Source organism: Schistocerca piceifrons, chromosome 3, assembly GCF_021461385.2.
Source record: "Schistocerca piceifrons isolate TAMUIC-IGC-003096 chromosome 3, iqSchPice1.1, whole genome shotgun sequence".
NCBI lineage: Eukaryota > Metazoa > Arthropoda > Insecta > Orthoptera > Acrididae > Schistocerca > Schistocerca piceifrons.
Genome location: NC_060140.1, coordinates 81,653,441 through 81,680,114, shown reverse-complemented (window position 1 = coordinate 81,680,114; position 26,674 = coordinate 81,653,441). Strand labels below are relative to the sequence as shown.

The 26,674-nt window shown below is 40.0% G+C and overlaps 1 protein-coding gene across 2 annotated transcripts in view; it reads left to right on the top strand.

The window, feature by feature from the left end:
• The window catches only part of LOC124788185 (G protein-coupled receptor kinase 2), a 163,911-nt gene that overhangs the window by 49,888 nt on the left and 87,349 nt on the right, over positions 1-26,674 (top strand). For both annotated transcript variants that reach the window (XR_007016066.1, XM_047255345.1), the window contains exons 2-4: positions 335-430; positions 6,001-6,116; positions 17,083-17,160. Coding sequence is in view for 1 of the 2 variants with exons in the window: in XM_047255345.1 (XP_047111301.1) it covers positions 335-430; positions 6,001-6,116; positions 17,083-17,160 (290 nt within the window). In the remaining variant the exon portion in view is untranslated. The remainder of the gene's footprint in view (positions 1-334; positions 431-6,000; positions 6,117-17,082; positions 17,161-26,674) is intronic.

Below are 26,674 nucleotides of genomic sequence, written 5' to 3'. Positions count from 1 at the left end.
ACATGGATTTAAAGTGTAGATAATTTACACCCTTCAATAGGTTAGTATTTTAAATATTGGTTGCTTGTAAACATACTTCTTATAGCAACTGTGTAGACTTGAGGTAATCATGAAATAATATGTTAAGCATCTTAGGGATTAAAATGCACCATGCTTAAAAGTAGAAACAGAGTTTGAAACTCAAGGCTGATGATTTCAACTTAATGTTCTTAGTAGTTGTTAGCAGTATAATTAATGGTGCAGTTAAACACCTTTTTGTTATTGCAAGTTTGTGAATTTTTTACTTAATTAAAAATTATGTATTTTTATTTCAATAGAAATCAACCTTTTTCAGGGGGTGCAGATAGTAACAAAGGAAAAAGTAAGAAATGGAGAAAAATTCTTCAGTTTCCTCACATATCACAGTGCATTGATTTGAAAAACAAAATAGGTAAGACTACAGCTGTAATAATAAGTACTGATTATAAATAAATACAAAAATAAACAAAAGGAAAGTGTTTTCAGTATTTTATAAGGAACATCTTTTCAGTAGCTTCAAGACAGACAGGCACACACACACACACACACACACACACACACACACACACACACACACACACACACACACACACACACACACACACACACAGAGAGAGAGAGAGAGAGAGAGAGAGAGAGAGAGAGAGAGAGAGAGAGAGGAAGTGGTTTAGGAAAAAACCAGAAAACCTAAATCAGGGTGGCTGCACAGAGCAAACTTCATCCTCCTGAATATGGGGTCAGTGTCTTAACAACTACACTGCCTCATTCGGTTGGTCCCTTTAGAGACTCTGTGTGTGTGTGTGTGTGTGTGTGTGTGTGTGTGTGTGTGTTATCTAATTTGGAAGGAGGCCTTTTGGGTGAAAGCTCAGTTGTTTTACAGTCTTTTTGTTGTGCCTGTTTGAGATTGAACATCTCTGCTATGTGGCAAGTAAAACCTATACTTTTCAAAATATTCTCATTATTTGCAACATCACTGTTATATATTAAGGAAAGAATTGGATGCCCCATACACTATTGAGAGGGGCCATCTACGTTTGTGTTTCTCATTTGAAAATTGTTTTAGCAAAAAATTACCTTCAGCAGATGTATGAACGCTCTCTTCCTTCTGCACCCTCGTTTCTCAAGTAGGGGTGGAACCACTTGTTGGCCATTCCTCTTACACATAGCACTATTAGCTTATTTTGTAATATTTTGTGGTCAACAGTGGCAGATGCCTTGAACAAGTCTAAGAATACGCTTGTAAAACAGCCACTCTTGTCACGGGCTTCAAGGACCAGTTTTATTAACTGTTTAATGGCTAGTTCTGTACTTCTTCTACTTTGGAATCCAACCTGTGCTTCATTAAAGTATGGTACTTATTCATCTAACTCATTAGCCTATCTTTCATGATTGATTAAATTATTTTTGATATTGCAGAGAATAGGGAAAGTGGGTAAGAGTTTTCAGTACTCCCATGCTACCTTTCAGTCATAAATGATTGCAACAAAGTTGATTGAAGATTTTTAACTATTCACCATGTCGTGCAGCAGCCCATCACATTAAATATTATAATTGTGTGCTTTACACCTTGTGAATCAGAATGAGAGGAACAGCCCCTAAAACAAAAAAGAAAGCTGGTGTCATAAGATTCATTGGACTAGGTTACCATATTATTTTTCAGACTAGTTGTGGGAAAGGCACTTGTAATGAGTTGATGTCTGTGTGGAACAGTAGCAAGACATACATGATTGTGAAGTGGCCAGTGCGTCTTGATACTTCAGTACATTACTTGACTGACTGGAACGTGGCTGTGCTGTTGCAATGTTTGGTTTGGACCCATCTTTGGCGAATATTTGTGTTATGTTAGTTTCTTTCAATTGTAGAAAATGCAAAATTGACAAAATTATCACCATTGTTACTAAAACATTTTGGGCTCTCACTGGGGTACAGAACTTACAAATTTTGTGCCACTTAATAATACTGAAGGAGTCTTTTATTTTGGTGACCATATGCATAATTTGCACAAGTGTAATGACTTGTTCATTTTCTGTCTTCAACACCTAAGCAGTCTCTGTGGTGTTTCAGAGGTAAAATGAGGTTTGTAGCAAGGGGTAGGTCAGTTTTCTAGCAATATCTGTTTCATCTCTGCCTATCTGTTTTCTTCAAGATTGAATTCTGAGTCAAGAGGGGGGTCATTCGAGAAGAGCAAACTTCCTCTTTCTGCATACCACCATTCCATTGTTTGTGTGTGTCAGAGAATGGTCTGCTGAGAACAGATTATTCTCTGAGAATATAGTTGTCACACTGGCCTCACTGAGGAAATTATGCTACTTAAGATCGATATTTTCTTCTGAAAATGCCTATTCTAGTCAATATTTATAGCTGGGCTTCCCAAAGTGACTGTCAAGACATACCCACTTTACTGGGAAAGGGAGTACTGTATTTAAGTTGCACTATTTTATAAATAGATTTTTGCCATTGTGTCAAAATTCATTACTTTAGATATTGTAACAGTTTGTGGATGCCCACTGGATTCTCCTCATTCTCAGTATTGTCTTAGCCAACATCACAGAATGCTCAGAAACTCCGTATTGTGTCCAGCATGTAATGTTTTCAAATTTGTGTCCCTTACAAGAACAATGATACAATCACAAGTAGGCTGAGACTTGGCTTATGAATGAAAAGTTTCTTATGAAGATCCCTCTTTTTATCATTTTTGAATGGAAAACTAGGATATGGTTTATTGAGCAGCTAATCTGATTATAGCACAGTACTTTTTTTTTGATTAGAAACAGAGCATAGTAGGGATGATGATGATGGTGATGATGCTGATTTTATAGTTTAGGGCACTAAACAGCAAGGTCATAAGCACGCCGGAACATAATAGTGGAAGAGGTAATTTTCTCATAGTGGTGGCTGTGGAGAGTTATTTCAACTGAAACAGTTTATTTTGTACATAAGACAGCAACAGCTAAAAAATTATTTTGTTAATACGAGGGCTATCCACAAAGTACATTAAGTTTTGGAATTAAAAATAAATAAAGTATTGGAAATTTTTTTTATTATATGCAGATGAAAGCCACACTTAAATACTACTTTTCTACATAGTTGCCATTTAAATTAAGGCACTTAACGTAGCGATGGACGAGTTTGGAAATTCCTTCGTCGTAAAATTTGGCCGCCTGCACCTTCAACCACGTGGTTACCTCTTCTTGAAGCTGTGCGTCGTCATCAAAACGCTGTCTAGCCAACCACTTCTTCATTGCTGGGAATAAGTAGGAGTCGCTCGGTGCCAGGTCGGGACTGTACGGCGGATGAGGAAACAACTCCCACTTAAAAGATTCGAGAACTTCACGAGTGGCATTTGCCGTGTGGGCCCGGGCGTTGTCGTGAATCAGCAAGATCTTTGAGCCCAACTTTCCCCTGCGCTTGTTTTGTATTGCTCTTCTGAGGTTGTGCAGAGTTGGGCAATACCTTGGAGAGTTTATTGTAGTGCCTCTTTCCAGGAAATCCACAAAAATCACACCTTTTCTGTCCCAAAAGACAGTCGCCACGTGGTTGAGGGCGCAGGGGGCCAAATTTTACGACGAAGGAATTTCCAAGCTCGTCCATCGCTACGATAAGTGCCTTAATTTAAATGGCAACTATGTGGAAAAGTAGTATTTAAGTGTGGGTTTCATCTGTATATAATAAAAAAAAATTTCCAATACTTTATTTATTTTTAATTCCAAAATGTAATGTACTTTGTGGATAGCCCTCGTATTTAACATCTTCAACCTGGTTTTTAACTAAAAAAAGGTCTTATGAATTGATTGGATTGACAGTGAAGACTGGCAATTGGGGCCGTTGTTGTAGAAGCTAATATCGGCAAACGTTTATCCCAAGTTTGATACCATAAACCATAAAGTTCCCTGTGATGGAAAATTATGAAAATGAATGAACCTTTGTTAAGGAATCGCTTGCAGTATATGTGGCAAACCATAATGGTAAACCAATGACAGGTGCCATAAAAGAGAGAGTTACGTTACTTACTGAGAGTTGTTTGCAGACATGTCTTCATAAAAGCATAAAATAATAAAAGTATTCCTATAATACATGCGTGTTCCGGCAGACATGGAACCATATGGTGTGAAACCTATAGTGTTCCCAATAAAGGACTACAAAACAGCTAAAGTGGCTTGAAGAGTTTTCATTCAGTGTGAATGCCATCAATTCATAAGGCCTATGTTTCGTTAAAAAAGAAAAAAAAAAAAAAGAAAAGAAAAAACACCGTTTGAAGTTTCTTGAGTATTAACAGTTAACACAGTTTCCTAATAAATTTTGTTGTGAGCACACTGGTGGTGGTGGTGGTGGTGGTGGTGCACAATGACATGGAGACTATAACAAGAAATTCTAAAATCACCAATGTTATTCCTATACCTGCAGAAAGTAAGCTCTTCATACAAAATCCATTCCACATAGGTAGCTATCAGCAGAAATTGCTGCCTCTATTTTTCTAGGCTCCCATCAGATTTTCCATATTGCAGTCAGAAATCACTCTCTTTGATTTATAGTCAAAACTTTGTTACAGCTACTGTGGAAGATTAAGTGCAAGTTGCCTTGAATGAGAATTGAATTTCATGTTGTATAGTGTAGACACTTATAAGGGTGTTGGCGACACCTAGTTTCCAACTCAAACAAAACATTTTTCACATTGCCAAATAAGGATCAAAAGACAACTTAACCTGGAGTTGAACCTGGAACACTTTGCATAGAACTACTGACGTTAAACATTCAGCTATAGAGACCATTTATGAAAATTCCACACATCTTTCCACCCCTTTATAGTTGGAGTCACGAATCATGGCTGTAGAGTTTGGGCTCGTTCTGCCCATCTACGTCATCCATTCTCCGACAATCAATGAGCATACAGTAGTGTTCTCAACACTCTGCTGTGAATGTTGTAGCCATTGTGAGCATTAAATGTGATCGTAGCAGGTTACTTAGTGAATTTTTATTCCATTTGTTGTGAGTTGTCACAGTTGGCGGTGATGGTGTAAGTGACAAACTCTGCACAAGTAAGCAAGAGACATATTTTGCAGTATATGTCAAGCACAGAGCACACACATGTGCCTGCGTGAACTGCCATCATTTTTGGATCAGACTATAGTTACTGCACAGTGCGTATATAGTTCATGTGCGTATATAGTTCAAACTGAAGTGAAAACAAAAAAGCGTGGATAATGTCAGAATTATTCAACAAGCAATTACATTGCCTTGATGCAAGAATGGGCCCTCACAGCAGAAAAATTCTCTTGTTAGAGAGCAGTGGCCCTGCGCACCCAGAAATATAACTATGTAATGAGCAATTAGAGTTTCTACCACCAAATCCTAGAAGCAAATTATGCCTTTGGATTTGGGTATTATCCACACGTTCAAAACACACTATAGGTTGGTGGTTGTGCAGAAGGCATTAACTCTGATGAAGGCTGGGAAAGACCCAGCTTCCTTTAAAGTGTAATTCTAGATGTATTCCTTGTGCAGAACGTTTTGTATCCAGGTTTATTAAATTTATAAGACCATTTTTCAAGTAATATTAAATTAATATCTTTTCTGTGTTTTCCCAGTAAAAACTGAAAATCTTATGTTGCATTTTATTTGTATTAGTATTTTACAGGATGTCAGTTCTGACTTATTTCCACTGGCTATTTTTATGCTGTTAAATTTACAATTAAGTATGTGTTTTTGCCACCATCTGTTTCATGCCTGTCACAAATAATGACTAAGATTTCATATTTATAACTTTTTATTTGTTGTTTTCATTTCATTTTATAACAAGAACTGCAGCTTCTGAAAAGTTATTGTGTGTGCTGTATTTATTTATTTATTTATTTATTTATTTTGCATTGTGTAGCCACAGTTTTCAAAGTGTCTTTCAGTGTATGTTATGTTTGTCCTATGGTTTTATAACTATTAGGTAGGTCAGTTTAGCTCCCATTCATTATGAATTACCTTGTGTTACAGATGCACGCTATTCTTACGTTGTAGATCATCAACCAATTGGTCGATTACTATTTCGGCAGTTCTGTGAAAATGAGAAGCAACAATACCACCATTACAATGCTTTTCTTGATGCTGTTGTGAGTATAATCAATTTTTGTCAGTTATTAATTCATAATGTGTTGTAAATCAGAGCCACAGAAGCAATTTTTCAGAAAATTTATGGAACTGTCAGGTCATTTATAATGTTTATTACGTACTGGTGTACCTAAAAATTGCAGCTTGGTTTCTGTAGCAGCCTCTCTTGCCTTATGGCAAATAAGTGTAACAGTGTCTTAAATCTATTCCTTTTTGGTAGTAAATTGTTCTGTAGTTTTGTGCTATAGGAAATACACTGGCGGACATTAAAATTTTAACAACCAACTCATTGACGTGGCAACTGACATGCGAATATGGAGTCTATAGGTTCAGAAAGAGCATACTAAAGGCATGCGGGATCTCAAGGATCCCAGTCAACTAGTTCCTGGGAGGACAGATATTTTGTTTGCCTGTGGAGTGCAGGACCTTACAGCCCCATCACACTGAGGCAGGAAATGGGATGGTTGCAGTAGGTCAGATATCCACATGACAAGTATGATGCCTTGAGCACAACAGACTGTTAGCATCGTGATGTGGCAGTGGTGTGCTGAATGACAACACAGACATACAGCAGTACAGTGGATGTATCTGTGTGTGGAGCCTCAAAAGAGAATGAACGTTGACAATTTGCATTCATCATTGTCATACAGGCTCAGCATCTGGTGTTAATATATGGTACACAACACAATCACTAATTTGTGTAGCTAGTAACTTCTGATATGTTAAGGCTGATGGCTGTGCCCTATCTCAGGGGTCTCTGTAATATTGTTATCCAACAAGATAATGAAAGACCACATGTTGTCCATGCTATTCTGCCTCAGTTTGAAATAGAGGGTGTTAGACAGGCCCTGGCCAACATGTTCTTCAGATCTGCCACCAATTGAAAACATCTCTCTCATTGGTTGCTGAGAGACATAAGACGCCACCATTTGCCAGCCACTACAATTTATGAACTATGGCATAGAGTTGAAGCAGCATGGAATGATGTACTTGTGTCTGTCATCCAAGCTCAGTTTGACTCGACGCCCAGCTGGACTAGAGGCATTGCTGCTGCCAGAGTTGGCAATTCTGTGGACTACATTTTACATACTGTTTACCCTCTAATCACCATCTAATGATGTATCTGGATAAATAAACAGGTGCTATTACTTGTGTATCAGAGTAGGTACTCAAAATTTTATAAAAAGGGTAGATCGCTACTCACCGTATAATGGAAGTCTTGAGTTGCAGATAGGCACAACAAAAAGATAGTCAAACAAGTAGGCTTTTGGTCAAAAATGTCTTCTTCTGAATTAGATAAACACACACACACACACACACACACACACACACACACACACACACACACACACACACACACATGACAACTTTCAAATCAGTATAGACATTGAGGTTATGATAGAGATCGGTCTGTATCCACAGCCAAGATTACAGCGACACTTAAGTATTTTAAGCACACATTTACAAAACATTAATAAGCCATTTTTATTTGTTATACTGACCTTTAATGTGGATGGTCTATAATGCAAAGTGCACAAATGGGTTCAGTAGTTACTACTTTTTAGCAAAAAAATCCAAAATTATGGGTTGTTTTTCCTGATTAATTTTACCAGTGATGTTTTAGAGTTCCTAAACACAATGGAAAACTTTGTCATCAACATCTGCAGTTGAAATATATTTTTAATTGTTTTCACTGCTGCATTAACAACTGTAATTGAACCTCATTATCCTCATCAGTATTACTGTCAGTGTCACTGTCCGCACTTTCAGCGTCGTCTTATATGTGAAAGTCGATCATGTCATCAACAGAAACACTTTCCACATTGACAACATCGTCGTCAATGTGTACGAAATCATGAACTGTGTGCTGCAGCTGCAGCTTTTCCCAGGATCATGCAAACAGTTTTTTACTATTGTCATTAACACTCAGGTCTGGTGTGTCACATCCATTTCCTTCGTCGGTTTCAATGAATCCCGCTTTACGGAAGCAATTTGAGATGGTGGCCGCTGTAACTACTGTCCATGCCTTCACAATGTAATGCAAAACATCTAGAATTACACTTTAAAGGAAGCTGGGTCTTTCCCAGCCTTCATCAGAGTTAATGCCTTCTGCACAACCACCATCCTATAGTGTGTTTTGAACGTGTGGATAATACCCAAATCCAAAGGCATAATTTGCTTGTGGGATTTGGTGGTAGAAACTCTAATTGCTCATTACATAGTTATATTTCTGGGTGCGCAGGGCCACTGCTCTCTAACAAGAGAATTTTTCTGCTGTGAGGGCCCATTCTTGCATCAAGGCAATGTAATTGCTTGTTGAATAATTCTGACATCATCCACGCTTTTTTGTTTTCACTTCAGTTTGTTGTTAGTGCTTTTATATTTTTAAAACACCATGGTTTTTTAGACTAGCCAATCATGAATGGTTTAATTTTTTTGGAACCTTCAGCACGTCAGGTGAACTTTACTGTGTTTACCTCCTTTGCAGTATTCGCCTTTCGAGGCAAGCATTTTGTTTGGCAATATGCTGGAAAAGAGACCTGTTTTGTCAATGTTGAATATATCCTTTAGTTTATATTGTCTCAGAAGTTCTTGTAACCTGCCACTCTGCCTTTCAGGAAAAGATTTGATGTCCACACTGTTTTCTTCACCACATACAGTTTTATACAATACATTATACTGCTTCTTAAATATATCTATCCACCCGTTAGATGCTGTAAGAAATTGGAATGTTCGATGCATGTGCTGCCGGAAACCAGTTCTGCGTCATTTCTTCTGGCTCTTCATATTTTGAAAAGCTGTAATATTTCATTTTTTTGGAATTTGTCCCACTGTTATTTGCATTTACCAAAATGGAGTTTCTGTTTTTCATGGTAGTATTCAATGTAGATATGGGTATTCCTATACTCTGTGCTAATGCAACACGTTTCACGGTGAGCTTCAACTCTATCCATAATTTTTACCTTTTCTTCCATAGAAAGGATTTTCCTGTCTTTCTTGGCAATACCAGCTTTTTCTATTTTAAAACTGTGACAGAAAGAAACAACTAAAGACACATTTCGATCACTTAACACAAGGCTACAAACACGCTGCAGGATACACACAAACTCTTCGCGAGGCAGTTGTTGAGAGTAGCTGTGGAGATGGAATTCGACTCATTTCAGTCATAGGAACAGGCTTGTCAGCATTGCTAACATTGTAAACCTTAGCTAGAAAATGACACTATGTACACTATATATACAAACCATAAAGGAAACTTACATGTATTGGCAAATTACAAATATTGGGAAGTGGATGTTCTCTGAAAATGATCATTATCACAGGGCGAAGTCAACGCTAAAACAATTCCACAATAAAGTAAGGATACTACCTATTGTAGCACACAGTACTGGAATATAAAGCTGGTATAGACGTGAAACAAGTGAATGTTCCTCAAAAGTTGCACATTCTTCCAACTTCTATCGAAACTGTTGCTCCCATCAGCCACCATGCCAGGTAGTGGTTGGCGGCAGGACACAGATCACGATTTGTTCAGACTTTTACCGATTCAAATCTGCTGAGTAGAGCATTCAGGTGTCAAGAAAGTTAGCCATGTAACATATGTAAACTTGAAGGCTTAACACAGTGCCTGCGTAATTTTATGTCAATCATGCCAGTTTTTTCCTCCATGAACATAGTTTCATAAAACATAAATCGCAGGAAAATTACTGGTATGTTAATGTAAATACGGCTGCGAATAACATTGCGAACATAGGAAATTTGATGGGAGTGATAAAAAATGTCTTAAACTGTGGGAAAACATTGATTCTGCAGACATGGGTTGTACTGTATTATCATTATTCCATCCTGGATTTTCCAGAGTAGGTACTGAGCTTTATCAATTGCAGCTGGTTGTTACAGTTTGAGTAACTGCCTGTAGGCTGAATGGCGCAACAGCTCATGTGCTGGGTGCACATGGACAGTGGTGGGTAAGTGGGGCACATGCAGTTAGTCAACATTTTTTGCATAATGATACTGACCATTGTGTTTAACCATTACTAAGCAAGTAAGATCGTAACAGGGCATCTTTAACAGAAAAATTCAACCTATGTAATTACATTTTTTTATACTCACAAGTGAAGAAATATTTCTTACCAGACTCCATGTTGCCACAAGATTTAGAAAGCTCTTCAGTGCTGGATTGTGAAGCTGCAACTTTTCTTCTGTGTTTATCATTGTCATGACAAAAACAAGTTGTTCAGAACAAAATATTGACCCTTAGATTTGATGACAGCAACATTTCTGTGTAACACTCTTCTGCATGTGTGCAACATGGTTTCATCACAACAAATTTGTGCTTCTGTGATACCTTTCCTTGATCAGGATGCAATTTTGTTACCCAATCTCCTGATTCCATTTTCGCAAGTACAGAACCTCGCATAAATACAAATGGAGAGCTAAATGTTCAGTTCATTTACTAGGTAGTGCAGGACTTGAATCCTGGTATCAAAAGGATCAATCCAAAATGAATCAGCCAATTTTAGAAATGATCCCCACCTGACCATTTCCAATTTTGTTAAAACTTTTGTCGTAGCTGCAGGTGTATCTCAAAGGAAGTTCTGTGAAGCTTTGGCTCAAGATGTGCTGTACTTTTGGCACCAGGGCCATCAGCTTGGAGGTACGCAGCTGATGAGTGTATTATTGTAAGTCATCAAACTTGACAACTCTTTGTAAGTTGACTTGTGCAGTAAGAAACCTATAAAATAGTGTTTCTGCTCAACTTTTGGTGCTAAGTTTAAATATAACACAGACAACATCAATGAGGTTGCACATTTTCCACAATTGCTGGCCCAAGAGGGCAAAAAAGAAAGAAAAAATTACCACATGCACACCACCCCAGTTTGAACCATTGATATCTGCAGCCTAAAACAATTTTATACCACAATGTTTTTTTAATCAAAGGAGGTTATGTTAGATGACATGATAAATATTAATGTCCAAGCTAGTTTAGTTATTTAAATATCTGGATCTAGACTGGGTATCAAATTTGACCTATGTTCAGGATCAAAGAGCTCAAAATGGTAGTCAATCAATTTTTCTTTAACTAGTTACATTAGAAACAGCAAATTGTTATCTCCTAGGCATTTGTTTTTGTTCGTTGGTATCTTTTGTTTAAGCGATAATATTTAACTCCAGAAGTATACAACTTTGTCGTGATAAACATGAATTTGATGTAAATGGATCCACGAGAATCAGTGTAAGGCCATATAAATGGGAAACTTGCATTGGTCCATGGTAGCTTTGCTGCTATCAATTTAAAGAAACTGGTAGTGGCTGTCATCATATCAAGTTTCCAAGCCTAATCTGCTCTTTACTACTGGCTGGACTTTGACTTTTCTTCAGTATTAGATAAAGTGTTACAGTTTGCTCAGGGAACTTGTATTGACATCTTATCAAAGTTGATGGAACGGGAATATTGGTGATAATATGCTGTCTTTTCTACATGGCCAACAGAATGAATACATGTTTACTGGGAGGGAGTTGCTTACCTTTGAAGCTAAGTACTGGGTGGTTATAATTAAACTTTCCCTATTATGTGTTATAACACGGAAACTAATTACAGCATGAGTACCAAACTCGGTAGCTTTAATGTCCAGAATATGGGGTACATGATTTCAATGCATCACAGCACCACCGTCCAGTTCCAACTATGGCCACCAGTTGCCATGATCGGTCATTGTGATTCATAGTCTCACACACCTGATCAGTCAAAGTGCACTTGTTGCCATGTCAACATGAGCTTGGACAAAAGGAGCAGGGCATTATTGGTGAAGCTCTATTATCAAAACAGCAGTAATGTTGCAGCTGCACTTCAAGAATATCACTGGCTGAAAGGATTATGGAAGGCTTCTCGTTCTCCACCTGCTGTGCGGAGCACGATGAAGTAGTTTGAATCAACTGGAGAGCTGAGCGTCACTCTGGGAAGAGGCCGATGACTGATTGCACCAGATGTGGTTGATGAAATCGCTGTTGCTGTGGCAGACGATTCCATGCGCAAGTCCTGATTGTCAGGCAGTGCACAGGCTGTGTCACGACAGTTGAACATCCTGTGGTCAGCTGTACAGAAAGTGCTTTGAACCATTCTCAAATGGTATCTGTACAAGATCCATATCGCAGCCGATCGTTTCCAAATGCTTGGCTGGCACAATCACCTGATCTCACTCCCGCGATTTCTCGTTGTGAGGCTACCTGAAGGACAGGGTTTACCAGGGGAACATGTACATATGTGCTGATCTGAAGTGCAGCATGTCAAGAGAGGTAGCCAGCATACCTACAGACATGCTTCATTCTGCTCTGCAGAGTGGAATCCTGCACTTTCAGACTCTTCTGGACCCCTTTTGTAGCAGTAATGGTACTAGTATGTAATGGTATGATGTTCCATAGCAGCACATTAAGTGTTGCAATTGAATTGATTCTGCGTTATTTCTCTTCCCCCACGTCCTTGACATTAATGCTACCAAGTTTGGTCCTCATACGGTAATTAGTTTCTGTGTTATATTCTGTTAAATAGGGAAATTTTAATTATAACCACCGGTGTTACCCCTTAAGCAAAAGATACTAACAAGCGAAAACAAATGACTAGAGGACAAAAATCTGTTCTTTCTAACGGTATTAGTTACAAAATAATTAATTGACCATAATTTTGAAATATTTGATCCTGAACATTGGTCAACTTTGACAATTACATTTGCGAAACCCAGTCTAGCTCAAAATATCTCAAGAGATTTCTTGAATGATAAACTTGCATTAAAAAACACACCATTTTGATTGCATATCATCTTCTATAAAATGTGAAAATTATTAGCTTTATTTTGTAAATTAGAACTGCGGGTCATCTCTCTTTTCAAATGTATATAATACATAACTTCTTTATATACTTTGGTTATATCTTGTATATATGCTTTTACGTATGTTTCTTGCTGCTAGAACAACAGATACATAGGTATGATTCAGTTACTGTAGATTTTCAATCTGTGTGTAAAATAATCACATACAATCTGTAAATTTCTGAACATACCAGGGCATTGTGCTATGAAGAAGATATTGCCATCTGGTAAACCAACACTAAGTTAATGTAATATACTTTTTATGCTTAACATAAAAGGTATACCCAAGATCTTAAGGTTTGTCATATCCCAAATTTTTTAGGCTTCTGAAAATGACAATTGGTCAAAACCAGTGAAGCATAATAAAACATATTTGCAACTGATGACTGATTTCAATCCTGATAAAATATCTCAGTAACTAAACAAGTATGAAAGTTAATGTTTATCTTGTGGTCCAACAAGAACTTTCTTGATAAACAAATCAAATATCGTGACATAAAAACGTTTCATGTTGGAGATGTCAGTGGTTGAAACTAGGATGATGCATTGATGCATGTGTAGTAGCCAGTTGTGAAAAATGTGCTATCTCATTGACTTCATCAATTCTATATTTGAACTTTGCACCAAATGTTACTAGAAACAAATTTGCAGGTTTCTCACTAAAATAGTCAACTTATAAAGAGTTGTCAGACATGATGATTTATTCACAATAATAGACTCATTGGCTAAGTGACCTACAAGCTGATGACCCAGTACCAAAAGTACAGCATACCTTGAGCTACAACTTTACAGAACTTCCTGTGAGTTTTGTCTGCAGTTACAGTAAATTGGGCATGGTGAAGCGAGGACCTCTGATTGAGTTGACATGGAAGAACTCAAAACTCTGATGAAGTAACATAATATATTGTTAATAAATCACAAAACATGTGGCTCGACATAACTGTAATGATAGACAATAGATAGAAACCTGCTCTGGTAGCCATGCCTGTTAAAGCATCTGAGTCAAGGAGGTGTGCCATCCAGCCTGGATGTGGTTTTTAGGTGGTTTCCCATATCCTACTACTTCAGTACCATACTGATACCAAATTTCCATCTCAGTTACATGATTCAGACACATTTAATAAACTTTCACTCCTTTCCAAATGAATAACACTACACGCAGACAGTTGGGGTACACACATTCCATCTGGGGGTGGGGAAAAATGGGATGACAACAGGAAGTTATCTGGCAACCTCTTACACTAAACGTGCCAGATCCATTAATAACCTTGCCGACAGTATTCTGATGTGGGACAGAGGCACAAAGGAAAAGAAGTAGAAAAACAATATGTGGTCCAATAGGGCTACATGCTGGGTAGCCTACTACTTGCCAGATGGACGTGTTGCATTCGCCAGTGCTCGGTGGTTCGCAGTGCGAACACCCTGGATTACAAGACGTACTTTAGAAACAATGTTGTATGTATTCAGCAGAACTGTAGAAACTGCAAAGAATGCTGCAGAATATTGAGGGAAGTAATTCAGTTCTCTAAGCAAATGTCGTTTAGAATCAACAAAATATCTTAGTGAAGGAGAAGACCACAGAATGACAAATGAGGAGAAAATCAATTTAAGATTAAACAATGTGTGTTTTGTGGCAAATCTCTTTAACAAATACTTTCTATCTTTTACTGTCAGGTTCAGTAGATAATGCTTTCAAATATCTGCAACTGACTTTAACAGTTACATTGGCATGACACACATTCTGCTAGAGCCAATTTCTGCCATGTAATTTTTAAAATCAAAACATATTATTTGTTGTAAAATGTCAAAAACATTAATTATAGTGTGTTTATGACAGTTGAGTTAGTCATTTATATTGTTGTTGTGAAATTCAGTTTGAAGACTGGTTTGACGGAGCTCTCCATGTGACTCTACCATTATTTACAAATAACTACTGCAACATACTTCTTTCTGAATCTGCTTGCTGTATTCATCTGTTAGTCATCCACCATCCCTTCCTCCTCCCTTCCCTCCCCTCACTCCCTTCTTCCCTCCCTCCCACTTCCTCACCCCTCCCCCTCTGATCACCTCCCTCCCCCTCTGATCACCTCCCTCCCCCTCTGATCACCTCCCTCCCCCTCTGATCACCTCCCTCCCCCTCTGATCACCTCCCTCCCCCTCTGACCACCTCCCTCCCCCTCTGTCCACTTCCCTCCCCCTCCCCCATCTCAACTCTCCTCTCCCTCTCCCCCCTTCTCCCTCTCCCCCCTTCTCCCTCTCCCCCCTTCTCCCTCTCCCCCCTTCTCCCTCTCCCCCCTTCTCCCTCTCCCCCCTTCTCCCTCTCCCCCCTTCTCCCTCTCCCCCCTTCTCCCTCTCCCCCCTTCTCCCTCTCCCCCCTTCTCCCTCTCCCCCCTTCTCCCTCTCCCCCCTTCTCCCTCTCCCCCCTTCTCCCTCTCCCCCCTTCTCCCTCTCCCCCCTTCTCCCTCTCCCCCCTTCTCCCTCTCCCCCCTTCTCCCTCTCCCCCCTTCTCCCTCTCCCCCCTTCTCCCTCTCCCCCCTTCTCCCTCTCCCCCCTTCTCCCTCTCCCCCCTTCTCCCTCTCCCCCCTTCTCCCTCTCCCCCCTCTTCTCCCTCTCCCCCCTCTTCTCCCTCTCCCCCCTCTTCTCCCTCTCCCCCCTCTTCTCCCTCTCCCCCCTCTTCTCCCTCTCCCCCCCCTTCTCCCTCTCCCCCCCTTCTCCCTCTCCCCCCCTTCTCCCTCTCCCCCCTCTTCTCCCTCTCCCCCCTCTTCTCCCTCTCCCCCCTCTTCTCCCTCTCCCCCCTCTTCTCCCTCTCCCCCCTCTTCTCCCTCTCCCCCCTCTTCTCCCTCTCCCCCCTCTTCTCCCTCTCCCCCCTTCTCCCCCTCCCCCCCTTCTCCCCCTCCCCCCTTCTCCCCCTCCCCCCTTCTCCCCCTCCCCCCCTTCTCCCTCTCCCCCCTTCTCCCTCTCCCCCCTTCTCCCTCTCCCCCCCTTCTCCCTCTCCCCCCCTTCTCCCTCTCCCCCCTTCTCCCTCTCCCCCCCTTCTCCCTCTCCCCCCTTCTCCCTCTCCCCCCTTCTCCCTCTCCCCCCTTCTCCCTCTCCCCCCCTTCTCCCTCTCCCCCCCTTCTCCCTCTCCCCCCTTCTCCCTCTCCCCCCTTCTCCCTCTCCCCCCTTCTCCCTCTCCCCCCCTTCTCCCTCTCCCCCCCTTCTCCCTCTCCCCCCCTTCTCCCTCTCCCCCCTTCTCCCTCTCCCCCCCCTTCTCCCTCTCCCCCCCTTCTCCCTCTCCCCCTTCTCCCTCTCCCCCCCTTCTCCCTCTCCCCCCTTCTCCCGTCTCCTCGTACCCCTCTCAACCCCCACTCCCCATCTCCTCGTGGCCCCCCTCACCACCTCTCCATCTCCGTCTTGCCCTGCCGGCTCTCCATCTCACCCTGCCCCCTCTGCTCGCTCTCCGCCTTGCCCCACTCCTTCTCCCCGCCTGTACACCTCTGCCCCCGCCTGTACACCTCTGCCCACTCTCCGTCTTGCCCTGCCCCCACTCCCCCCCCCCCCCCCCCCCAATCACATCCTTCCCATTTGTCTGTCCATCTTCCCATCTTCTCCCTCTCTCCCCTCTCTTTTCAGCTCCTCCTCTCCCCTTTGTGTATCTCCTCCTTTCAGTGTTCCATATCCATTTCCTTGCGCCACTCTGTCCAGCTATTCTTTGCCCCTCTCTCAAGACAGTCTTAATGCAACATTGTGTCAACATGCAGAGATAAAAGATTTTGAACAAATAAACAGTTACATTTTTATTTATGTTGACTTCATTATAATTGATAGTGTATGAACAAACATAATAATGAGATGATAATACATTATGGACGTAATATAAAGAATAGTATAAACGAACTCAAGCACTATTGAGCAGTACCAGTGGGTACTTAACGATGAAAATAATAAGTGTAATTCAGCTATCAAACTTGTATTAATCAGCAGTACAGATGTATGCAATACCTGCCTTTTGCTCTCCTTTTCCCACCACTCTTGGATCCGGTCTTTACTTTACAGTAACACTTTTACTTTAGTCAGTTTTACAAAATAAAGTATCATACTGTAATAGACGCATTTGTTCTAGGAAAGATACGAGTTGGAATCTGATGAAAAGCGTATGGAGGTTGCGCAAACTATCTATGGCAGATATTTAAATCAAGAGGTGAGATGTTATAATTGTTTGCTTTATGTATTAAATTACTTTATTACTACTAACTATTTTACACCTATGTTGATTTCTCCGTAAGTTTGGCTTCCAGTTGGCTTTGTACTAGATAAGTGGAAGGTAATTGAGGATACTCCAGGGAAGTCTGTCAGTGAGTGTCTTACTGTTAAAACAAACTTCTTCAAGGCAAATAACTCTGTTAACGTTAGCAACACGTAGGCAAGCAGAGATTCATTAATATGAAACTATTTTTCCATCCTTTGTTTCATCCACTGGTCAAAGATAGCTTTCAGAACACGTTCACTATTGGGGGATTCAGTGAGCTCAATTGAAAAGCAAGAATGGTAAATGGCTGTTGTGTTATGCATGACATACTGTACACTCCATATATTTCAGTGTTGATCATTTTGTATGATGGATTGTCGTAGTCAAAAATGTATTGCGTATTAGGCCAGTGCAGTGAGGAACTCTCAAATGAAGTGAAAATATAAAATAAAAGGTCAGTAGGTCTCGTCATACTCAGTGGAAGTGTTACCAACGTGTGATTGCATTTGAGTGAACAGAATGATTGGTTTCCAGAAAATTGGTATGGCATACCATGACATTTCAGCTCGTATAGGGCATGCTGCTATGATAATGATGCAAGAGTAGAACCATTGTGTAAATAAGGGTTTTGCCCAGTGATAAGGATGTACTGAACCATGCAATATGACTATAACAGAATATGTCTACAATGTTCTCTGACTGTAACATGGCTTACAGTTTCATCCACTGTTACAACCTCGAGTGACCGGTGAGCGGTGCACAGTGGAGAATGGAGACAGGAAGCTGCCAGGCAGGGGAGCCGCTGGAGGTATCACTAACAACAGACAGATAGGACAGATGAACAAGTAGGGGACGACAGATATGGCAAGACAAACAACACAGGAACACTCCAAACAGCGACAGTATGTATCTCAACAAACAAAACTGAAACGAAGTATAGCCAAGATGCACACCCGAATTACGCCGAGTACCAGACTGTCAGGCTAGTGCTGCACGGTCGCCTAAATACATGATCGTGGGAAACACGTTTGGCTGCGGACTTCATGTGGTGCGGAGAGTGATGGACTCTCACAGCGAGGTTCATGGCACAGGCGTGCGCCAGAGCACAGAGACCCCTAGATGGTATCCAGGTCCATACTTTCTGCTGCAGATTCAACTTCCGCGGCTTCCGACACCAGATCCACAATGTTTGATGGGTGCTGGAGCAGTGCACAGTGTGTGGATCTGTGCTACGTGATAAACTGGTAGCATTTGTGACATTGCCTTGCATCGATAAACCCCAAGCTCCTCAAGACTGCACCGAACATACAAACGCTGTTGCTGTTTTGCTGAATGGTAAAATGTAGCGGTTCTGGAAAAGCCCCACCTTACTGTGTCCTATAATGATGCCTCTGTGTGCATTAGACACTGCTGTTGCGTCTCCAGTATGGCAACCTGTGTTGTTAAGCGGCATGGTGAACAAATTGCAAGTCTTATGGCTTTGGTATCATTGAGGACAAAACTGGATACAGACTATTACGTCAGGGATGTTTCATAATCCAGAGTTTTGCTGTGGTTACAGGCAACTCTCCGTGACCTGTTTTGGCAAGTCACCTTGTGGGCCCCTGTGGCAAGGAATGTGTGAGCCTTCTTTGTAGAATGATGGATAGCACAGCTTACCTGACTTCCACATTCTCATGTTTTGTGTACCTAATGTATTGGCAACTTGTTTGTCACAGTCTGAAGCAATTTCTCTTTGGGCTTTGTGGGCTCAGATACATGCCATGTAGAGGGAGATTGTCCAAGTACAGATGAAACTACTCTTCAGTTTCACACCATGGCACTGACTGGTCTGATTGCAACACTCATGGGTCATACTGAATTTGTGAAACCATAGTTTTGCAGTCTCAGTCATTTGTGTAATGCCACATACCAAATCTTTGGTACAGAATTAATGTTGGTCACATGCCCCATTCTTGGTGGTGAAGTTTATCAGTGTTGGTGTATTAAGAAGGAAAAATGGACATTCGACAGACGTGGTGTCTTTTGTATCAAAGAACATGGTCTGTCTTGCAAGGGTTGGATTTGAATTGATTACTGGGACAAGCATTGTAACATGTCTTGTGAAAACAGATCACATTTTGCTGGACAGAAAATCAGTAAATCTAACAAATGTGATAAATTGCTAACAAGTATGGATAACACAACACTAAGAGTAGTGGAGAATGCAATTGCATTGTGAAGGTCAGAGCTAATGTATGTTCTGATTCCCTTGTTCAAATTTTAAATATTGCATATAATATAAATGAAGAGCTTGAAAAGGACCATCCCATAATTTCTAATATACTGTTGGTACCTGACACCGTTTGTGCATGTGCATTCATCAAAAGGTTTTGTATGTCAGATACCTACATACTCACACATGTGGAAAATGTGGATTAGCAATGAGCATTGGCAAAGCAATTTTTCTTCACAAAAAGTTTTTGACTATTTAGATATTCAGCTGGTTTACAGAAGGGATTAACATTTGAATGAAATGAACTGGAAAGATATGAAACGAATTGAACAGTGGGGACTGAATCAATAAAATTATAGTCATATGACTGGTATCAGAACAAATTGTACAGAAGTGCTGAACCTACATTCTAATGAATGTCGTGACGGTTCAAATTGTGTGCAAGACCAGGACTGGAACAGATATTTCCAGTTTCGTGTGAGCAGTCACCTTGGTCGTTAACCTAAATGAGCACTCCTCTGGACCATACTCAAATTATGATTGTCACTTACATTTCCACCTATGATTTCCAAACACAGGAGCTGCAGATTTTTCCCAGAGAGTACGTTGGAACATAAAATGCAATGTGCTTCCAGGAGAAGGGATTTGGAGGAGGACAGTGGCATACCCTTCCACAATCAGAAAATATGGCAGTGATTATTGTCATGACATTTTCATTACAGATGGGATTGTGTGGCATGTATTCAAGAAAAAGAACTGCTGGGAATTCTTGGGAATTAAAAAGATAACTACGAACCGAAATGAAAAAATATAATGCAGTGTAGTCTTCATTGTGCGTCAGATCTCTTGATTTAATTATGTAGAGGTGAGTAGTGCAAAGCAAGGTGCTGCAGTTGTTAAAACACTGGACACACATTCTATAAGAGCAGGATTAAAATCTCCAATGACATGAATTTCCCCCATTCTTAAACCTCCAGTAGAACAGAAAGTAACCTTAACTCTCTCTCTCTCTCTCTCTCTCTCTCTCTCTCTCTCTCTCTCTCTCTCTCTCTCTCTCTCTCTCTCTCTCTGTCTCTCCGTGCTTTGCTCCCAAACATAAGCAGGCACCAAGGAAATGGAGCAAAACATCAGACAAAATTTTATGGTCAACAGTGACTGGACAGCTGTGTCGCAGTTCTATAGAAACTGACAATGACTACTTGTCTCTTTTTAAGACCAGATACACTGCCTAGTCACATTAATCTGACTACCGGTCACTGGCCTGACTGATGACCTTTAGCAGTACAGACCATTGCTAAACATTCAGCAAGAGTCACTGACGTTCTGAAAGATACCAGTGGGCATGTGATGCCATGGCCAACTATGCTAGGTTTCTTGGTTGAAGATCTGTGGTGTGTAGTGTGTACAGCCTGATTGAGGTGGTCCCACAGATTCTCAGCAGGGTTTAAATCCAGGAAGTTGGGTGGCGAGGGGATTACGGGCAACTCATCCTGATGCTTTTCAAACCACCCACATACACTGCAAACTGTGTGACACATTCCATTTTCCTAAATTCGTATTATTGAGGAAAAAGACATTGTTTCACAAAGCGCCTTGCATCCAACGTACGTTGGTCTGTTGATTATTCATATGATTTTGAAACGCATCCCTGTTGGTTTTTGAACATTTTAGAACATATTGTAAGTTTATTTCTGAATGAATCGTAAGTTGAATTTTGAATGTGTGTATAGTGTATGTCATATATCTGCCAGGGGAATCCCATCGCATCTACAAATAAACTTTCCTGCAGACAGAAGGGGATGGGCCTGTACGAGCTGAGCGAAATAAAGCCGAACGGGTGAATCGCAGACGCTGTTTGTTTATGTGGTTGACTGTGTTTGCGAATAATCAGTGTTGTTATAATTACTAGCGAAATCCATATATTCAGACTACCAGAGTGGATATAAATGACTGACAGGAATAACAGGCAACAAAGATTATGTATTGTCTTCTCCAAGTATACAAGGAAATGAAATTTTGACAGAAAATTTGTGGCCAGACCGCTACACTACTAAGTGTAGTCCCCAGGTAGCAGCCGCTAAAGTTCTATTCTGGGAGTCGCGTGGAGAACGGGTTGTACGAACACGTAATAACACCTAATCAGAGAATAAATGCGGGATAACTAAAACGGTGATTGTGGCAGGGTTTAGTGAAGTTGACCAGAGAATACGTTTTGACACTGGCAGGAATAGTTATAGAGTTAGTGATGACAAGATTGTTTGTTAGAACATGGAAGGAGAAGAAAAGGGGACTGGAGAAGAAAAGGGGACTCACACAAATTATGGAAGAATATGACGATTCAAAATGTATATAAAGATTTCGTACTACTACTTTTCGACCTCATGCTTCAGAAGCTAGAGAGTATGAATAAAGTGTGAAACTATTTCCTAACATAAAACTTTTTGCTTGTAGTATACCTAATAGGCATTTGATATTGGTACTTCGTGAATTGTATTCTGTTGTGTTATAAAAATGACAATTTATGCCAAAACAGTCTCGTTTATTTGGTGTGTGTAACAATTGCTGCAATATTAGCCAGGCCTATTTCGTTTTATCTGGCAGACAGTGACAAAATACACGTAATCAGATCGGGAAACCACACCAGTCTTGGGTACTATTTGTATTAACAGAGTTTCTAGTATTAGACAAAGACATTTCATTTTTTCGTGTAGCAGAATGTTGACAAACTTTGATGCAGTAATAAATTCTTTCCCAGAAAAGAAAGTACACTATATAAAGCTGTGGCAAGATTAGAGAGGAAAAAAAGCTAGGACTTAAGGATTGAAGAAATGTGTACTGTCTTGCTTGTCTCTTGTTTTTACTCGTTTTATGTATCCTATATTTAATTTTATGTTAGCTAACAGGCAGCAAAGACAACAAATTTTCTGAAGATTTCTTGTTCTTCCGGTTACAAATAATCCCATCCAGTATTAATTGCGAGATTTTTTTAAAGAGGGGCAGGATGTGTCAAACTGGCTGACTGGGAGCAGGAGAGGCACCACAGGACATCTTAATTTCCACTTGCCTGAATATAGTTTGATGGCCCCTTTACAGAATTTTGCACATTTGAATTCCACAGAGCGAAATACAGGGACATGCGATGGAAGAATGCTGTGTGAAGAGGCGTGGCACTGCACTTCGGCACACTTAAGACCAAATAACATGTATTACGTTCCCTTGAACATATATGTTTTATGTATCAGACTCTTCAGAAAAATGTGAGCTTCAAAATGAAGATATTTTTGAAAAGTCGATTTTTTAAATTTTTGACTTCCTACCTCAAATGCTCGAGGGAGGGGAGTGCCACTATCTAATATTGCCGCTGTTCGGAAATATTGTAGATCTGGACCTGATGCACAGAGCAATCTGAGTTGTAGTGAGGAGGTGGTGGTCTCCACATGACCCGTGTTTACACTAAGTGATTTTGCTGTTTCCTCTTTGTTTATTGCTCTCACATCAAATGAAAACAAAACGGATTTCTGTGGGCGGGAGCTATCAAGTGAATTAAAATACATTCACATAATTACGGAAGGGTAAAATATGTTATTAGTTGCAGATCGTATTTTGTTTCCACCTTTCTGACAGTCAAGCGTTAATCGCCTTGAAGAACAGTGAAGTTATTTTTGTCAGTTTGTTAAAGAAATTTTACTTTTAATAATCTTTTCTGCTGAGGCAGTCAATTTATTTGAAATGAAGTGTTTAATTCAGCACTGTTGGCTAGTTTCAACTGTTCGCTGCATTTCAAGTTCACCTATTCATCTTCTAGCATGTATGGCGTTATGCCATAATAAAGAATCAAACATGAGATAATACAGTACTGGTACTCCAAGAAAATTTACATCTGAATCTGGACATACGAATGTGCGCTTTAAGCTGAATTATGCATTTTAGTATGGTTCACAAAATTCCCATGTCTTGTTTCTTTTATGACATAATGTAAGATCTTTTAATGTTTTATACGTACGAATGTGTGGACTTCCTGAGTCATTGTGGCTGCGCAATCACGGCAACGCCTGTTATTTGGCACTCTCTGGCAACTGCTGAAATGGATCTATTTCTAACAGGTCGCAGGAAAATATTCCAAATAGTTGTTTGAAGAGCGTTACTTTCAATACGAATTTCCTATTTCACAAGATGAACTCTGTGCTCAAATGTCCGATGAATTTCTAAAATCACAGAGCGTTTGACTCTCATTCAAAAATCAGATCTTTGAGGATGACCATTTAGAATATTTTCGAGCCCAAAAGATCAGACATTTATGTCATTGTTAAAAATTTTACTGGCTCATTAGTGTGATCTATCTTAAGGTGTAACTCGCGCAAAAAAGATCAACATTATGTGTGACATCATAGCTTCTCTTGCAGCTTATTAATGTTAAAGACCAATATTATATGTGAAAGCTTTTCTTTTCTAGTAGCAACACTATGTATGTTAATTTAAACCATTACCTTTTCCTATTTGTGTTCGCGGTTCTTAACAGTGATGTTGTTATTGGCTGACTACATCACATGTCCTGTGCTCTGAATATCCGCTGTCATCGGCTGGTGAGATCACTTGACATGAGCTACGACTGGCTTAGAAAAGTGCATCGCAATGTCCATTTCAATGCTTCGGAAAGTAACATGCGGTGTTTGGTGGAATTCGAATTTATACTTTCGTAATACGAAAATATGCAGTGTACATGTTGCTGCACAGCAGACATCTTTCCAAAACATGTTTTTTACCCTGAGTTTCGTTTTTTAAAGTGCCAGGAAATTCTACACTGGTGTATAAAACCACTACCATTGAAAGGATTGATAAGTTTAACAGTTCCGAGGAAAGGTATACTGTTACTTAACACGGAAAAAATGTATTTTCATCCAAGAGAAAGTGTATTTTTAACTGGGAAATCCGGGGAAAATCTTTGAATTTTTTTTTCCCTCGTCCACGTATACACCCTGTATTACTAAACATTAATGGAAATTGCTGTTTGCTCAATATATTTGCTGCTTCATCTCCCTCTTGACAAAAATCTTTATAGTGTTGGAACTGAGCAATTTGCTGATTTTTATGCAATTTATACGCATTCAATGTGCTGTAGGGACCTAAGACTGTCATCTAGGTTCTAAGTAGTGGAGACTAATGTTATTAAAAAGCATCTGTTTTTTAAGCAGAAGACATATGACCCAAGTAAGCATAAATAAAGTTTTTCCCATCATTGCCTTTTCACATTGATCAACATCCTCAAATCATAAAAACAATGACAGGTGATCGGTATTGTAGTGGAGGTTTCAGACTGCCTGTTCTCCATGTATTGTATCTGTGTTTGTGACAGTGTGCCACATCTGTATGGGGTAAGTACCTTGGTCCTGTGGATACATGTTATTAATGTTCTTGTTGACCTATGTCTTGTCTCAGTGCTATCTTTATGGTCAACATGTTTTGCTTTATAATGTGCTAACAGGTTTCAGGTACAAGTAAATTAACTTGAAACTGTCCAGTGATGATGATTGGCTTTAAAGAGCATTGAGATTTATTCATGCTGTTCTTGATGATTTTGTGATTTGCAGTGTATTCCAGACAGATTATTTCCCAATGATGCAGTAGTTCTCATGTTCAGGTCTCTGTATGGCCTTCCAGTGTGTGTGGAGAACTCTTAATTGGCAGAGCTTGTTACGTAGTAGATTCATTAGTGTCTATCAGTGTGTGTATTCTTTGTATGTGACAGAACAAGGACAAATTATAGAGGTAAAAAGGCCTTAAGTAACTCTTCTTAAAACTGTCTAATTTTGCACTTGAATTTGAGCTGCAAGTAGTGTGTTCGATCTTAGTTTACAAGTAGGTGTTTTCTTTTGCTTTGTGAACTATTGTACATACATTGACCCTTCTGGCAGCGATATTCAATGAACTTCCGCCATCTTGGATTACACTGTAGAATAGAGAAGAGAAGAGAAGAGAAGAGAAGAGAGAAAAATGATACAAGCAACAATTTTGTCTATAACAAACCCGTAATGTATGGCTGGAACTGCTAACTAATGTGTATTCCCGATTATAAGAAGAAATTTCTTTCCCAAATCCATTTTTTGAAAAAGTAGGGTGTGTTTAAGTTTGGAAATTGAGCTATTGCTGCTGAGGTCAACACTTTTGTGTCATGTAATATATTAATATAGGGATCGTCTCGCATTTAAGAGATGAAGATTTTGACAGTTGAGGTGCCTGTTTATCCAAACTGCATTTTACAATAATCAAATTTTCAGAATGAAAGCAATAAACAGACATTTCTCTGCTTGTGTCTGTGTATGTGCGGATGGATATGTGTGTGTATGCGAGTGTATACCTGTCCTTTTTTCCCCCTAAGGTAAGTCTTTCCGCTCCCAGGATTGGAATGACTCCTTACCCTCTCCCTTAAAACCCACATCCTTTCGTCTTTCCCTCTCTTTCCCTCTTACCTGATGAGGCAACAGTTTGTTGCGAAAGCTTGAATTTTGTGTGTATGTTTGTGTTTGTTTGTGTCTGTCGACCTGCCAGCACTTTCATTTGGTAAGTCACATCGTCTTTGTTTTTAGATATATTTTTCCTACGTGGAATGTTTCCCTCTATATATGCTTGTGTCTGTATATGTGCGGATGGATATATATATATATGTGTGTGCGTGTGTGTGTGTGTGTGCGCGAGAGTATACCTGCCCCTTTTAACCCCCTAGGTAAGTCTTTCCACTCCCGGGATTGGAATGACTCCTTACCCTCTCCCTTAAAACCCACATCCTTTCGTCTTTCCCTCTTTCCTGATGAAGCAACCGTGGGTTGCGAAAGCTTGAATATTGTGTGTGTGTGTGTGTGTGTCTATCAACATACCAATGCTTAATAGATGCTGTGACTTACCAGATGGGAAAGCGCTGGTAGATAGACACAATAAAAAACACACAAACACACACACAAATATCAAGCTTTCGCAACCCCCGGTTGCTTCATCAGGAAAGCAACATGATGAAGCAACTGTGGGTTGCGAAAGCTTGATATTTGTGTGTGTGTGTTTTTTTAATTGTGTCCATCTACCAGTGCTTTCCTGTTTGGTAAGTCACAGCATCTTTTTTTAATATATTCTTCCCATATGGAATATTTCTTTCTATTACTGTTTTCCATTTGATTGATGAGTGAACGACTGATATTTTGCCTCATTAACACATATAAGAGCCAATGAAACAGATGTTGTCTTATTACTATTTTTCTTCCA